This window comes from Daphnia carinata, chromosome 1, assembly GCF_022539665.2.
Source record: "Daphnia carinata strain CSIRO-1 chromosome 1, CSIRO_AGI_Dcar_HiC_V3, whole genome shotgun sequence".
In the NCBI taxonomy this organism is placed as follows: domain Eukaryota; kingdom Metazoa; phylum Arthropoda; class Branchiopoda; order Diplostraca; family Daphniidae; genus Daphnia; species Daphnia carinata.
Genome location: NC_081331.1, coordinates 3,908,690 through 3,922,307, shown reverse-complemented (window position 1 = coordinate 3,922,307; position 13,618 = coordinate 3,908,690). Strand labels below are relative to the sequence as shown.

Sequence of the window (13,618 nt, the reverse complement as noted above, 5' to 3'; positions counted from 1 at the left end):
ACAATTGAAACATAAGCGTACATTTTTGGTAATCCCCACACACGACAATCAACAACTCCATTACGGGTTCGTCAACCAGTTCCTTCAGATTACAACTGGGAGATAGCGTCATCACAGGTATTTACAAAACCAAACTTAAATGTACATAAAATTTTGACAGGTAAATAAATACAAAATTGAACTGAAATGGGGGTGCAAGAAATGTTGACAAGTAAATATTTACAAAATTGCAATGAAATGTAGGCACAAAGAATTTTGAGAGTAAATATTTACGAAATCGAACTGAAATGGAGGCACAAGGAATTTTGACGAGGAAATATTCACCAAATCAACTGAAATGAAGGCACAAGGAATTATTTACATGACAAGTGAATATTTACAAGACTTAACCGAAAGATACGAGGATTTTGATTTACAAGCTCTGGTGTGATTGTGTCGGGTAAAAACGAAAAGAAAAAATGCTCAACGAGCCGTTTACTCCACAACAACCGCTTGCTCCAATGCAGCTCTCTCCTCTCGCTCCTTCGCCCTTCTGGCCAATCTCCGCTGGTAGGAGGCATTCCACAGTGCTTTGTTTGGCTTTCTATACCGGCCAACACGAACCGGAGCAACTGGGACTTCAGCAGCAATTCCATCAACTAACCTCTCATCCTGAACAGGAACAACATCAACGACACACTCGTGTCGGATGGGAATGGGATCTTGTTTTTCGGCGGCAGGATCACATGCTGGTTCAGGTACCTCAGCCTCCACGATGACATCAGGAACGTGATCTGCTACGACCGAAGCATTTGCTTCAACGACGGGTAAAACGGATGCTTCTGCTGGAGTCGCTTGTTGTTCTCGTGCGGCCCTCTCAGCTCTCTCATTTGCCCTCTTGGCCAATCTTCGCTGGTAAGAGGCATTCCACAATGCCTTGTTTGGTCTCCTCTTCCTACCTTCTCGAACAGGAGCGTCTGCGACCGCATCAGCAATTCCATCAACCAATTGCTCGCCTTGAGTAACAAGAACATCCTCGACAAGCTCGTGCCGGGTGACAATAACAGGATGTTCTGCACAGGCAGGATCAGCAACTGGCTTAGGCAACGCGTTTTCGTTGACGGAATCGTCTATTTGGTCCGCAGATGGTGAAGCTTCTTCTTCAACGACGACGACCACAAGTTGAACGATGGCATCCGCTGCACAAGGATCTTGCACAACAGGAGTCGCTTGTTGTTCTCGTGCGGCTCTTTCTTCCCTTTCTTTCGCTCTCCTGGCCAATCTTCGCTGGTAGGAGGCATTCCTCTTCCGGCGCGGTGGGCAGTTTGGCTCCAGAACTAAATCGCCAACTGCAGCTTCTGGAACGCGTTCTTCAACTTCTAGAGGTACGATGTTAACCTCATCCCCTACCGCTGGATTATTTCCATCGACTTGCAGGATTTTTCTATTCACTTTCGAATAGGCTTTCCATCCTAGCCATCCAATTGCAACGACACTGGCTCCAACGGCCACTACACCGATCACTTTAGCTGATAATTTCACGTACGAAAACATTTTTGAAAAGACAGTAAAGGCTTTGATCGCTTTTGCAAAAAACGGTTGTCCGTTGGATTTGGAACTTTTTCTTATGTAGCTCTGGGGACCCATAGACATTTAATCAACTTTTAAATCATTTCCAGTCACAATTCCATAAAACAGCTTATTGATTCGCAATTTAATGAATTAATGGAACTTTGTTCAATGGTTTTAAATTGTGTCATTACAGCAGTAATATTTTTAAAGAATAATGAAATCCATGTTTCATGGAAATTTGAACGGAAGAGGTAACTGGAAAAAAATTTGCGCGGAACAATTTTTGGTTTTGTTTAATACTCTTTAACAATTGTATTAGAAGTTTGCATGACATTTTAGTGAAATATTATTTTTTTTAAATGGTCATCCATCTTAAAGCGGTACTGATTTGTTGTGTCAAATGTCATAAATCACAATCTAACTACTAGCAATGGCTGTACAGATTTACCAGTTTATTAACATGGACGAATCAAGAGCTACATTTGTGAATCTATACAAGACAGCTTATTGGATATCAAAATAAAACTTGTACCTTTTAAAAGACAGAACTGAATTTTTGCAATCATTTTCAAACCTAACTGTCGGTAAAGCCATTCCCTTCGGCTTCGATTCTTCTGCTGCACTTGCCATTGCACAAATATCTCTATTTTGAAAAATTTTGCTTCACTAAATAGAAAATAAATTCTCCATTAAACAGATCTATTCAGTTTCTGCACTGCATATGCCTTCGAGACGAACTCACCCTCTTAATCTGTTCCAGCTGAACACTAACGATCACTTGGATCTGGCCAGCTGTGACGACGTTGCGAACACAGCTGCTCAGTGGAATTATCTTTAGAGTCATGTCTTTTCTTACAACGTACTTCAACCAGCCTCGGGAAGGCTATACTTTCCCTTTTTCGTCAGCCACAATTCCAATATGATTGTACAAACTTAAGTGATCACACACTCGACTTACGCGTGCCGTCCTTTGAATAGTGGAGTAGATAACTCTAGCACACTCCTTGACGCGTTGGAAATGTTGACTGCACTGAAGTAGAAAAACTAAAAATGACCCGCTGGGGTGTGAGATAGTAAAACCAGGGTGAGGGGAAGAAAACCAAATTGCTTCGAGGAAAAACGTCCCTTCTTTTCGAAGTTTGTGTTCCACAACTCTGAATTTTCGTCTGGCGATAATGGGCAAGGACACACGTAACGGAGGAGTGAATGTGATGGAGAACATGTGATTATTTTGGGGAAAGGAGGGGCATAGGAAGTTGCTGACAACGAATACCATAACCATTGTTATTCAAAGTAATCATTTTCCAGCATATACGTCAGCAAATGTATCCCCGTGAAATTGTTGTGCCATATACGTTGATATATTTAAAAACTTATGGCTGTAGATAAAATCAATACAATCTAAATGATGACTGCTACAGTTAAACGCCTCATGCATTGTTAATTAGGTGAAAAGAGTGTTACTGAATATCGGTATGTCTGGAGCTTTCAACAAAAAAAAGTTAAAACTCCAAAAAACATCATTCTCAAATAGGATTAAATGGCAGCAATGACGTGATTCCCAACAGCCACTACTATCAGTGCCAATAAGGTAAATATCCAAAGTAACGAGGATTGATCTGCGTGACTCGATGCGAGTTGATCGTTCGGCCAAAGCTTGGGGCGTGGATCGACTAACAAATTAGAAGCCAGAACAGTGCGCCCCAACACTTGAACCTTAGCCTCGCGTGTAAGGGACTGGAAGAGGTTGAGACCGGAAGCCTGTTCTACATCACGGACAGTTGCCAAGTGGCTACGTAAAAAAAGGTTTGAAGATAAACAATCACGGCCGTAGTGAAGATGAGTTGGCAGCAGAAAAGATTGAACGTCCAATTCTTTTCCGGAGCAACCCAACGCCATCAGCTCAGTACAGTAGGAAACAACGAGAAAAATTGCTGGACTAGGGGAATTCCTTACAGGGCCGGCCAAAATATGTATTCGTCCAGCATTACCGGACAGTTCCACAATCCTCTCTTCAATGTCTTGCCAATATTTTTCGAAAGCTGGTGAAATTTCAATTGCATTTGTTTCTACCCAACCATCTGCTGAATTATCTGTCGAGCTGCAAAAGTCTAAACGAACATGATGATGTCATTATGGATTGTTAAAGGTATGCGATAAAAATACTTTTTCATACTTGGAAAGAAGAGAGGAGCCAGTAGCAAAGATGACGGTTGAGAATGTTCTTGAAATCGATCACAAATCGAGACATCTTGAACTCTCAGACGTGGATCCACTCCCCATGATGACACAACTGAACGATTCGTTAACTCGGTAATATTCGATAGCGTGTACGAGACCCAGGATGGTATCCCCTCACGCACGTTAAAACCTGTATTTAAGTATAATCACTGTCATAATAATATTGCGACTAGAACAGTTGACTTACCGACGATATAGTCAGGACTGATCAAGGCTTTCACGCCTTCTGTTGTAGAGCCAGGTAAACCCCATGGAGCGTGCAATTCTACCAATTCTTTTGCAGAAGATTCCGTCAAGTTTAACCTAGCATTCTAATTCCAAACAACTGTTGATTTGTTCGTTTCCCAGGATTACAAAACAGTGAACACGTTACCTGAATCGGATCGCTATTACCAGTCAGGAGATCGCAAACTCTTCTGCGTTTCTGGTGATCAATGAATTGGGTTCGCAATCCTTGATTATTCAAGGGATAGTCCAGGATGTGAGGAATGATGTTATCATTTTCAGTTGGATTTGGTGGCTGGGTCACCAACAAGTGGTACAAAGCACCCCATGTCCCATCATTAGGTGCCGGATTGACACCTGTGAGCCAACACATTAAATTGTACAATTCAATATTGGAAAATGGGTCAACTGTCGATCCATCACTAAGGAAGGATGGTCCCTGTGCCACAAATATGGCTTGCATGTCAGTATATGTGTTATCCCAGCCGTGGCCTCCAGGTAAATAATCTTCAGTTCCAACAATGACTCTCCAACTAATACTCAAGTCGAAAAGCAAACTGGAAATCCTTCGGCTGTTGGCATAATGATGACGTCGTGGAAAATCCCATTTGTCGTAAACGCGTACTTGTTCATTGCGGCACTCAATATCGGCAGCAATTCGATCCCGTTCCACTGGACAAAGTCTTGGATAGCAAATGAAGGTATTTGAACTGGACATGCAAATTTTAGTTATTACTCTGTGAATCGTTGATGGGACGGAGAGTGGGAGTCAAGCCTTCAGCACAATCGTAACAGTACGCTAAACTAGCAACATCTTTAATAATTTCCTCGAGTTTCATGACGTTACGATTCTTCGGGACAGACGCCATGCCATGGTCTGACACAACAATAATATCAACACATCCCAAAAGACCTTTGGCAGCCATGCTATCAATTAAAAAATCGATTTGGTTATCGATTTTTAGAATCTGTTCGTCTACCTATATAAATGAATAGTACGTTATTACGACACAAAAACATTATCTACAGTTGGAATACCATTTTCGAATCAGGCCCGTTGTTGTGTCCAGAACCATCGGGTTCTTCGAGATATAATCCGATGAAATTCGGTCGCTTTGGCTGAGGTAAAAGCAGCCAGTCAATGACGTGACTTATACGTTGCTCAAAAGGAATACTTCCGTTGTAAGGTAACCAATAATCAGGTGCTCGAATAGGATCGTCAATGTAAGATCCAGGCCAAAAATAAGAAGCACTCTTTTTTCCCTAGATGCACGTAAACCATATTGTTATGATAAAATTTAATTTAAAAAAAATTATTCGACTTACTTGTCGTCTGATAGTGAACCAGATGGGTTCACCTAGCCACCAGGTACGATCGAGTAGATTCGGAGCTGAAAAGTTGAAACCAGCCGCTGGTAAACTGAAGTTTCGTCCGAGTTCTGGGTCGTAAAATTCGTGGGCTACGATACCGTGCGACTCCGGATACAATCCCTGATCGTACGTGAATAAACAAAATAGCATTAGAAAGAAAATTCCACCGGAAATGTCTGGGGAAAGGTAGAATCGTTGTACCGTGACGATGGAGTAGTGATTTGGAAGGGTGATGGTGGGAAAGACTGGAATCATCGAAGCCGCTTTGACTCCACAACGAGCTAGACGAACAAGTCCTTTTGTGGAGGATGTTCTCGATAGCCGCTCGAGATAATCGGACCGGAAGCCGTCGAGGGAGACTAGTAGTAATGGCGGCTTGGCTGCCTCTCCCTTCAAGCTCCAATAAGGTAAGCATTGGGCTGAATCAACATGGAATGCCGAACATGACTCATCAACAACAGAAGGTAGAGCTAAACTGGTTCCAACCTTCATGAATAACGGTAAATGTAAATTCAGATCAATTTAATCGTTAACAAGGCTAATTACTTACCAGAAGACTCAGCAGGACGTAATGGCCGTGTGTCATACTCAATTACTTACAGGTTCGAAATTAGAGTGGAGTAGTTGAAGGCAACGAGCTCCCGATACACTTGTGTAGCCCAATTGAGTTGCAAGACTATTACACTTTTATCTCCGATTCTCTTCACTGTTCTTTGCGCGGATGTGAGAATAAACTTGAACGGTGCGGCGTCGACAGCAGACTGAGGTTAACCGTTTCTGCGAGCGGTAAACTTACAAACAATGGCAACAGCGATGTCTGAAATACTGTGTATACAGAAGTAAACAAAGTCCCGGACTACGGTCAAGCTGCCATTTAACCCTGGGCTCCCGCACTGCTATCACGTCACGACTAGAGATGGTACAGATTCTCCGTGGTAAATATAGCTCACCGTCAAGTTAGTTTAAGTTTGGTATCATGGACGCTATCCTTCGTGACGTGGTAAACTACTCGTAGTGAATGCTGATAGTACTTACCATGAATGCTATGTTTTTGTTGTTTTGTTTGAATTCTATTAGCATAAATATAAAAGATCAGGTCCCAACGAGACTCGAACTCGTGATCTCCTGCTTACTAGGCAGGCGCTTTGCCATCTAAGCCATAGGACCTTATATACAAGCAAAGTTACGTGGCTATAAATCTGAATTTAAAGGCATCCTGTACATAGCAATTTGATGAGTGGCATTTATGGCTATACAATGGGAACATTCCACTAAGTGGTGTTGCAATAGATTTGTTCAAAGACTGCAGGATGTAAGTTAACAACGGTTTTACGTCCTGTTTCGTTTTCTTTTAGGATTTTTTTTCTTTTCATTTTTGTTTTCTTATTCTTTGGTATTGTTTCTTCACATTCCGTTATCGCAATATAGCTGTTGATGTACTACAGGTGGGATACACATGTTCAGCGCGATAACCAGGAAAAAAGTTAATTATTTCCAGCTGTGGTGGTGCTGCAGGCAACTTCGTGAATTGCCTCCTGTAAAACGTCAAGATGTTGATGCACAGTATTTTGTCATTATTCCAACATCCCACCTCAAGTTCTGATATCTTATCATACAAATGTAAAGATATGCATAGATATAGGAGTGTTCTTGTTGATTAGAATGCAGACACCCCAGTTAACTGCATCGACAGTTAAGAAATGATACCCTATTGCCCAGATGGTGCGTCCTGATAAATTCGACTGTTGCAACCAATTCATATGAAAATCGACACTGTTTTATTGTTATTCAAAACTAACCAAAAACGAAAAGAAACACTCTTTTACAACACACATTAATTAAGACAGATACAAGAATGAATTATCCCGTTTGGATTGGCGATCCACAACAATTATTGAATGCCCCCTCGTTAGCTTCCAGAAAGCAATTAACTTGCCAAACCTCTTCAATTTGTTTAACAGTCTAATGAACACGGCAATGGAAATAGCAGCAACCGGAAATAAGCCAAACATTAATACAAAAAGCTCATTCTCTGTTGGAAGGATTTCAACTCTGTTTCTTCCTGATCAGGCAATCAACTTTGCCCATGAAAAACGGCCACTGTTTGATGCCATCCCGCTGTTGTTGCCGTTCGGTCACCAGAAGGTGAGCCGTTGTTAAGGCGTGAGGCGTCGGTAAAACGTTGCCGATCCAGCGGGACAGCTGGCTCGGTTCGGGCTGAATGTCCGATTCGTTCCCCGTCACCTGCGCTTGCCCCCTACCTGTGAACGCAAAAAGAGTCATAAAACAATGTTAAACTTTGACGTGGTACGGTCGAGAAAAAAAAATTAACTACAATAAAACGATAATTCATAAATTGACGTGGAAAAATGGTTAACGAACCAACATTACACTGCAAGGCAGCGTCTTTTTTTAAAAAATGAATTTAGTTAATAATTTTAGTAAGCTCGACCTCGTTATCAGAAAACGCCCGAAAGGAGAAAACAGATAGTAACAAAGAAGAAAGGGAAGATAAATTGCTTAACAGACACTACTAACGTATCGTTTTGCCCATAAAAAGCTAATGATTGCATCTATACCTATTGTATAAAGCCTACAATTTTTTCTCCGACTATAAGTTATTTTAAGAAAAGAAACAAGAAAGTTGGCAGAACTAGAAGCCGGAACGGTATAACTTGTACGGAGAAAAAAAAAAGAAACCAAAATGGCTTGTGGCAAATGGGTAAACGAGCCTACAAATTACACAACATTTGGCAAACGTTTAATAACTGCTATTATTCTCAAGTCATTCTTCTTGTTCCAAAAAAAGACTAGACACCTTTTGCTATTCATAGACCTTTCACGATTCATTCGTCATTGCTGACAATCGATCCCTATTGTTGTGTTCCTTTCTCTTTTGCCAAGAGAGAACAAAAAGCTGTGGAAATAAACACGCGGCTGCGGCTAGAGCAAGCGTAATATAATTACGTACACGCCAGACAGAAGGGGAAAACGAACAAGGGTTCCTTTTTTTTTGGCTTCGTTCGTGATGGCCGACCTCTCTGAACGAGGCTACAACAGATGGGCACTGAGAGAAACGAAGGAATGTTCGGGTCAAGGCGTGATTCCCCCCATTTCAAACACAAAAAATGTAATGGGAGTGAATGTGAGAAGGGGGGAAAAAAACTAGTCACGCCATGCGTTCTATCACGATCTTTCAACCTAGTTATTACACATATTTTCTCTAGAACACTTGCTCAGTACTTGATGTGTTCGAGGATGAATAACAAAAGGACAAAGAAACAAACATGTGAAATAGAATGACGGATGACTTTGTCTATTACCCTGTGTTTTGGACATTACGTCCTTTTTTCGGAGAACGGATTTGGTCCGTGACTCCGGTCTAATACAATCCATTTGTAGGTTTTTTTTTATTTATTTACTTGTTAGTGTTATCCATCCAAGTATTCTTTTCCCCCTCTCCCTATTTCCCGATTGTAATGAGCAGGTCTTCGTTTCAAAACTGCTCCCATAGCTCATTATTATTTTTCTAGCTGCATTTCAGAACCGATTCCTTCACCAATCACTCGCTGCTTGGGCCCACCCTACACATTAGCCAATGGAATGCCTTTTCTTAAACCAGGCAAATGATCCGTCCCTTTTTTTTCCCCCTTCCAGCACTTGTTCGGCCGTGACGACGGTGTTCCACGTGCACCCAGTTCCACTCAAGTGTGGGTCAATTGTTCGTCATTGTCACAAAAAGACGGTCAACAACCTTTTGTTATTCTTTTACGTAGCCTCTCGAATAGAAAACAGTTTTTTATATGCGTCCCTAAATTGAAAGCGGACGCAGACAATTGTTCGCCCTTCCGCCTTCAATTTCGAACGAAAGAGAACGAAATTGACCGAATGGAAATATCACGAGGGCGGATATGTATCCTTTGCGGTAGTCTCATTCAGAACATTGGAGTGAAAGCTTTATAGCACTACCGGCCACAAACGACTTCCCGCCGGAACCCGTAACCCTTTTGATTCTTTCTAATTTATTATACAAATAGACATAAATTTCATCCGCATATTAATTCCTCCCTCTTTTGATAGTATTCAACTTTTCTAGCAAAACGATACACGATCCTACGATTCATTAACGCAAGAGCTATTCACCTTTTTGAAGACCGAGTTTATTTTTGTTTTTTTTTCCCCATTTCACAACCACCAAGTGCCTTCATCATCCCGTAATGAAGAATCGTTGAGGTCAGACGGGTCAGGAGCAATCCATTCTTATTCTCATCCGCACTTTTTTCTTCCAACCCATTTAGCTGGGATTTTTCTCCCTCCCCCCTTAAAAACTACACCAAAGGAAGAATGGAGGGAGGAAAAAAGAGATTTTAATAAAAAAAAAAATCTAGACGGAGAGGTTCACCATCTGTTGTCGTTTTCCCACGGCTGCTTCTCGCTCCCCTTTTCGGAGAAGAAACAAGTTTTCCCTTCGTTTTTTTTCTTATTCCTCACTCGCTCGTGTGTACCTGTACATACCAAAGTCTTCGACAGGAACCCAAGACTGAAAATCACTTCCAAAAGGGGCGGGATACTCCACCCTCTCCCTTACTTTACCCCAACATTTTTTTTTAAACCTTCAATCTAAACCTTTAAAAGAAATTCAAATTGCCTTTTAACTATAGACGTGTGGATTCCCGGTGTGTTTCACACCGACATATAGCGTCAGATTTTTAAAATAGAAGAGAAATTCGATAGCCTTATCGCATTCCCACACCTTAATGTAACTTGATTGAATAAAGATACGTGCACACACCTGTCGTTTACAGTCAATCAGAAAAAATAATGGAAGCTTAATACAGCGGATACTCACTGGATATGGTGTTGGAAGGGTCCGCGGCGCAGGCCAACTCCTGAGCTCTGAGTCGTTGAAAAAGGGCCACGTGCAGAGAGTCGATGTATTTGATGGCCTCTTCGATGACTTGCACCTGTTGTGAAGTGGATAGATCAATTGAAACGTAGTTAATTCATTAGCGAAAAATAGAAACTCAACAGAGATACAACTAAAAGAATAACGAGAACAGAATTCTCACAGACATGGTGAATGCAATTCAATCAAATTTGATTTTTATTTACCTTAGAAACGCGAGGTTGTGTAGCGACGGCCGGAACCATATTCTTAAGTCTCAGGTATTCTTCTTTGGTCATCCGTCGCTGATTTCGCATCCTGCGCGCCCGACGGAAGGCCGAAAAGCTCAACACCATTCCACCGTTGTTGTTGTTGTTGTTGTTGTTGGCACCGTGATTCCACCTGCGTTTCAACATTCGCAATCGTCGACGTTCACGGACGGTAGCGGCGGCTGTTGGCGACATTGTTCTCTCGCCATCTGATGACTCGGCGCAAGACATTTCTTTCTTTTTTTTTCGTGTATTAATTCAAAGATCACTGAATCAAGACGAAGGTGTGCTAGGGTGTTCAGGTGAAATTTCGAGCAGCACAGAACAGACGCACTTGCGAAGCGAACGAAGGCTTACAGCCAACTGAAGGCAACAGGTTTCCAGCAATCGGTTGGCTTTATCTGCTCGTTGATGCCTCCGCCTCCTTTTTTTCTGTTTTCGTTCCCCCTCCCCCCACGCGCATTCAACTATCTATCCACCCATCGTTTTTTAGTTGAACACTTTTATGCTTTATGGCATTTCCTTTTTACCCACACACAACAGCATGAACCCTTCACATTCTCACTGGACAGCCGTCATCATTATCGAGTTTGGCCGTCTTAACTCCAAATGGCGTTACAGGTGCGTTTCAACAAATGAAATCCCATTTTAAAGGGGAAACAACCAAATAAAAAAGAAAAAAGTGGTCATCTTGTTTACGTAATCTACTTACGAGATTTCATAGGGTAGGTTATTCGGTACGATTTTATTTGATCTTATCCGGCGTGTGAAGAATTCTCGGTAAAAACTGTGTCTACGTGCTCGATTTGAATCAAAAAAGTTCGTCAGGTGCGAATGGGGTAGGCCTTTAGTCTCCGCCTCGGGAGATACCCCTTCATATCACGCTCGTTAAAGTAACACGTCAGCTTGAACACGACCGCTTCTTTTTTTTTTATAATGCGCGATCAAATGGGCCATGTTATGTACAAAATATAAAAGAAGCAACTGGCGCGACGTATAGAAGAAAAGCAGCGCGTCGATCCCCGACTGGGTCTGGAGAAAAGCCTGAGAATCTTCTCAAACAATTTCGAATGCCAGCACACACATACACACACGAGAAAAATCCATCAATTCGCTCACGGTCTGTTCTTGCTGTTCACGAAACTGTTGCAAGGTACAACAGTAACAACAAAAATTATGAATGACCGGCTGCTGTTACTTCTTCTGCAATTTTCCAAATGTTGGCCCTTCCAATAACTCTATTATACATCCTCCTACCTCGTCATTCGATTTACCTACTTTTTCTCTTGATCCACCAACTGTTACACAACTTTGCATTTGTATCTATCATTTCCAGCGGGACGTCTATGAATCCGGGACATCACTCACGAAAACAAGAAAATCGTGAACTAATATTCAGAACCAAATTATTTTCCAACAAAACAAACAAGAAGGAAAAAGACCTGCTGTTTTTGCAAAGAAGAAAAAAAAAACGAAATGTGTATGGACTCGATCGGCGACTGACCGCAGTGTGATTGGATTAATAACGTGTACGTACTGTGTACATATACAGACGGTGAAGCAAACAAGGTGTTGAGAACGCGGCCGTGATCATGTCCGAAAGCCCACCACAGCACAATAGTCATCGTCGTTCAACGCTGGGACAGATGGTCGTCGAGCTCTTCGTTCAGTTATTCCTTTTTGTCGTTTGGCCACTGTTGTTGTTCAATTACACAACCAAACTCTACACCGTTGCCTCGAGTATCGCAGTCATTTCCAAACGAAGAGAAAAAAAAAATGTATATAATAGCGATGACAATCCAATCTACCGTAATGCCCTACAGAATAACTATTAAGAGTTGGGTCTCTTCCTCCAGGCCCAGCACCGGCTGTTCTGTTTTTTTTTTCTCAATAAAAAGAGAAACGAGGCAGAGAAAGAGAGACAGACAGATTCAATTATTGGAGAGAAGAGATTTGTCTTCTTTTTTTTCTGGCCGTTGCTGGAACAATAAGAAAGTGTAACAACAACAGCAGCTCTTCGTGAATGCTAACTAGCGATTGTAGTAATCAACCAGCAAGTAGACCAGTTCACGATATGTCCAACGGCTGCGTAACGGCTGGGTATAATTCATCACGAAACGTTCTAACAAAAAAATAAAAATAAAAGCGGAAGGATACCATAGAAAATGTTCCCCGCAATGGAACATCATCTTTTTGTGTGTCTAGATTGTAAACGCACACGCAATATATCCAATAGTGATGAAGACAGGGAGAAAAGTGCTTAATTGTGGAGGAACATTAACATCAAGCACCTGTGTGTTATGTGGTGCATGTACAAGGTATAAGAGCACGAACGCCAAGACTCTCTCACACGCGGCACGACGTGTGTCCGCTCTCCTCGCCCCAGCGTGTCTTGTATTTAACCACCTGGATGATTTATACACCAAATACCGGCCGCGTTCGGTTCGGGAAGGGGCTTCACGCTGAGCGCTCCCGGCCCCTCTTTGTACAATTACATCTCACATATCCTCGAGAAATAAGATAGAACGAAAAAAAAAAAAAAAAGACACTTAGTGTAGATGCCCTTTTTTTTTCCTATATATCTTATCTACTGGCTATTCGGTTGCAACCGTCGATGGTGGTCATTGAGCGGAGAAATGACGAACGGCTTCAACCGTGGGCAACAACAACAATACAAGAAAAACAGTTGGCTTTTTTTCTTTTAAAAAAGATTCTCGTTCATTGGCAGACTGTCAGCGTTTTGGTCCACGCTTAGATAAGAGGTAATAGTCTCTTTCGCTTCATTTTCATTTATAGAAAAAGGAAGGCAACCCGTTGAACAAAGTGACGACTCTTATTCTTTTTTGGATCCTTTTTTATTCTCTTGTGTCGTGAATGTTTTCTTATCGTTTTTGGGACGGTTTGCTGCCGTTTGGGTATCAAATGAATGCCACTACATCTGTTCCGTCCATGACGAACCCGTCTCCGGATGGTATTCTCTTCGCCTCTGAGAAATAAAGGGACCTCGTGACGCTCTGACGTATAGTGAAAGTGACCACCTGTTCTGTTCTCTAGCACCCCAACATCTTTTTCTTCC

The 13,618-nt window shown here is 41.9% G+C and overlaps 2 protein-coding genes and 1 non-coding gene across 3 annotated transcripts; all 3 read right to left on the bottom strand.

Moving 5' to 3' along the window:
* Positions 1–2,890: 2,890 nt before the first annotated feature.
* LOC130692148 (ectonucleotide pyrophosphatase/phosphodiesterase family member 1-like) lies at positions 2,891–6,157 on the bottom strand. The gene is made up of 9 exons (XM_057515223.2): positions 5,939–6,157; positions 5,590–5,874; positions 5,344–5,508; positions 5,056–5,280; positions 4,754–4,997; positions 4,166–4,689; positions 3,980–4,103; positions 3,728–3,922; positions 2,891–3,662 (listed from the first exon to the last, which is right to left on the bottom strand). The coding sequence occupies exons 1-9, from the start codon at positions 5,972–5,974 to the stop codon at positions 3,088–3,090; spliced, it is 2,373 nt and encodes a 790-aa protein (XP_057371206.1). The 5' UTR covers positions 5,975–6,157; the 3' UTR covers positions 2,891–3,087.
* Positions 6,158–6,482: 325 nt separating this feature from the next.
* Positions 6,483–6,555, bottom strand: Trnat-agu (transfer RNA threonine (anticodon AGU)). Its single transcript has one exon. It is a non-coding gene; the product is annotated as a tRNA-Thr (tRNA).
* A 588-nt stretch (positions 6,556–7,143) lies between these two features.
* LOC130692161 (uncharacterized) lies at positions 7,144–10,968 on the bottom strand. The gene is made up of 3 exons (XM_057515245.2): positions 10,501–10,968; positions 10,238–10,352; positions 7,144–7,649 (listed from the first exon to the last, which is right to left on the bottom strand). The coding sequence occupies exons 1-3, from the start codon at positions 10,771–10,773 to the stop codon at positions 7,435–7,437; spliced, it is 603 nt and encodes a 200-aa protein (XP_057371228.1). The 5' UTR covers positions 10,774–10,968; the 3' UTR covers positions 7,144–7,434.
* Positions 10,969–13,618: the final 2,650 nt, after the last annotated feature.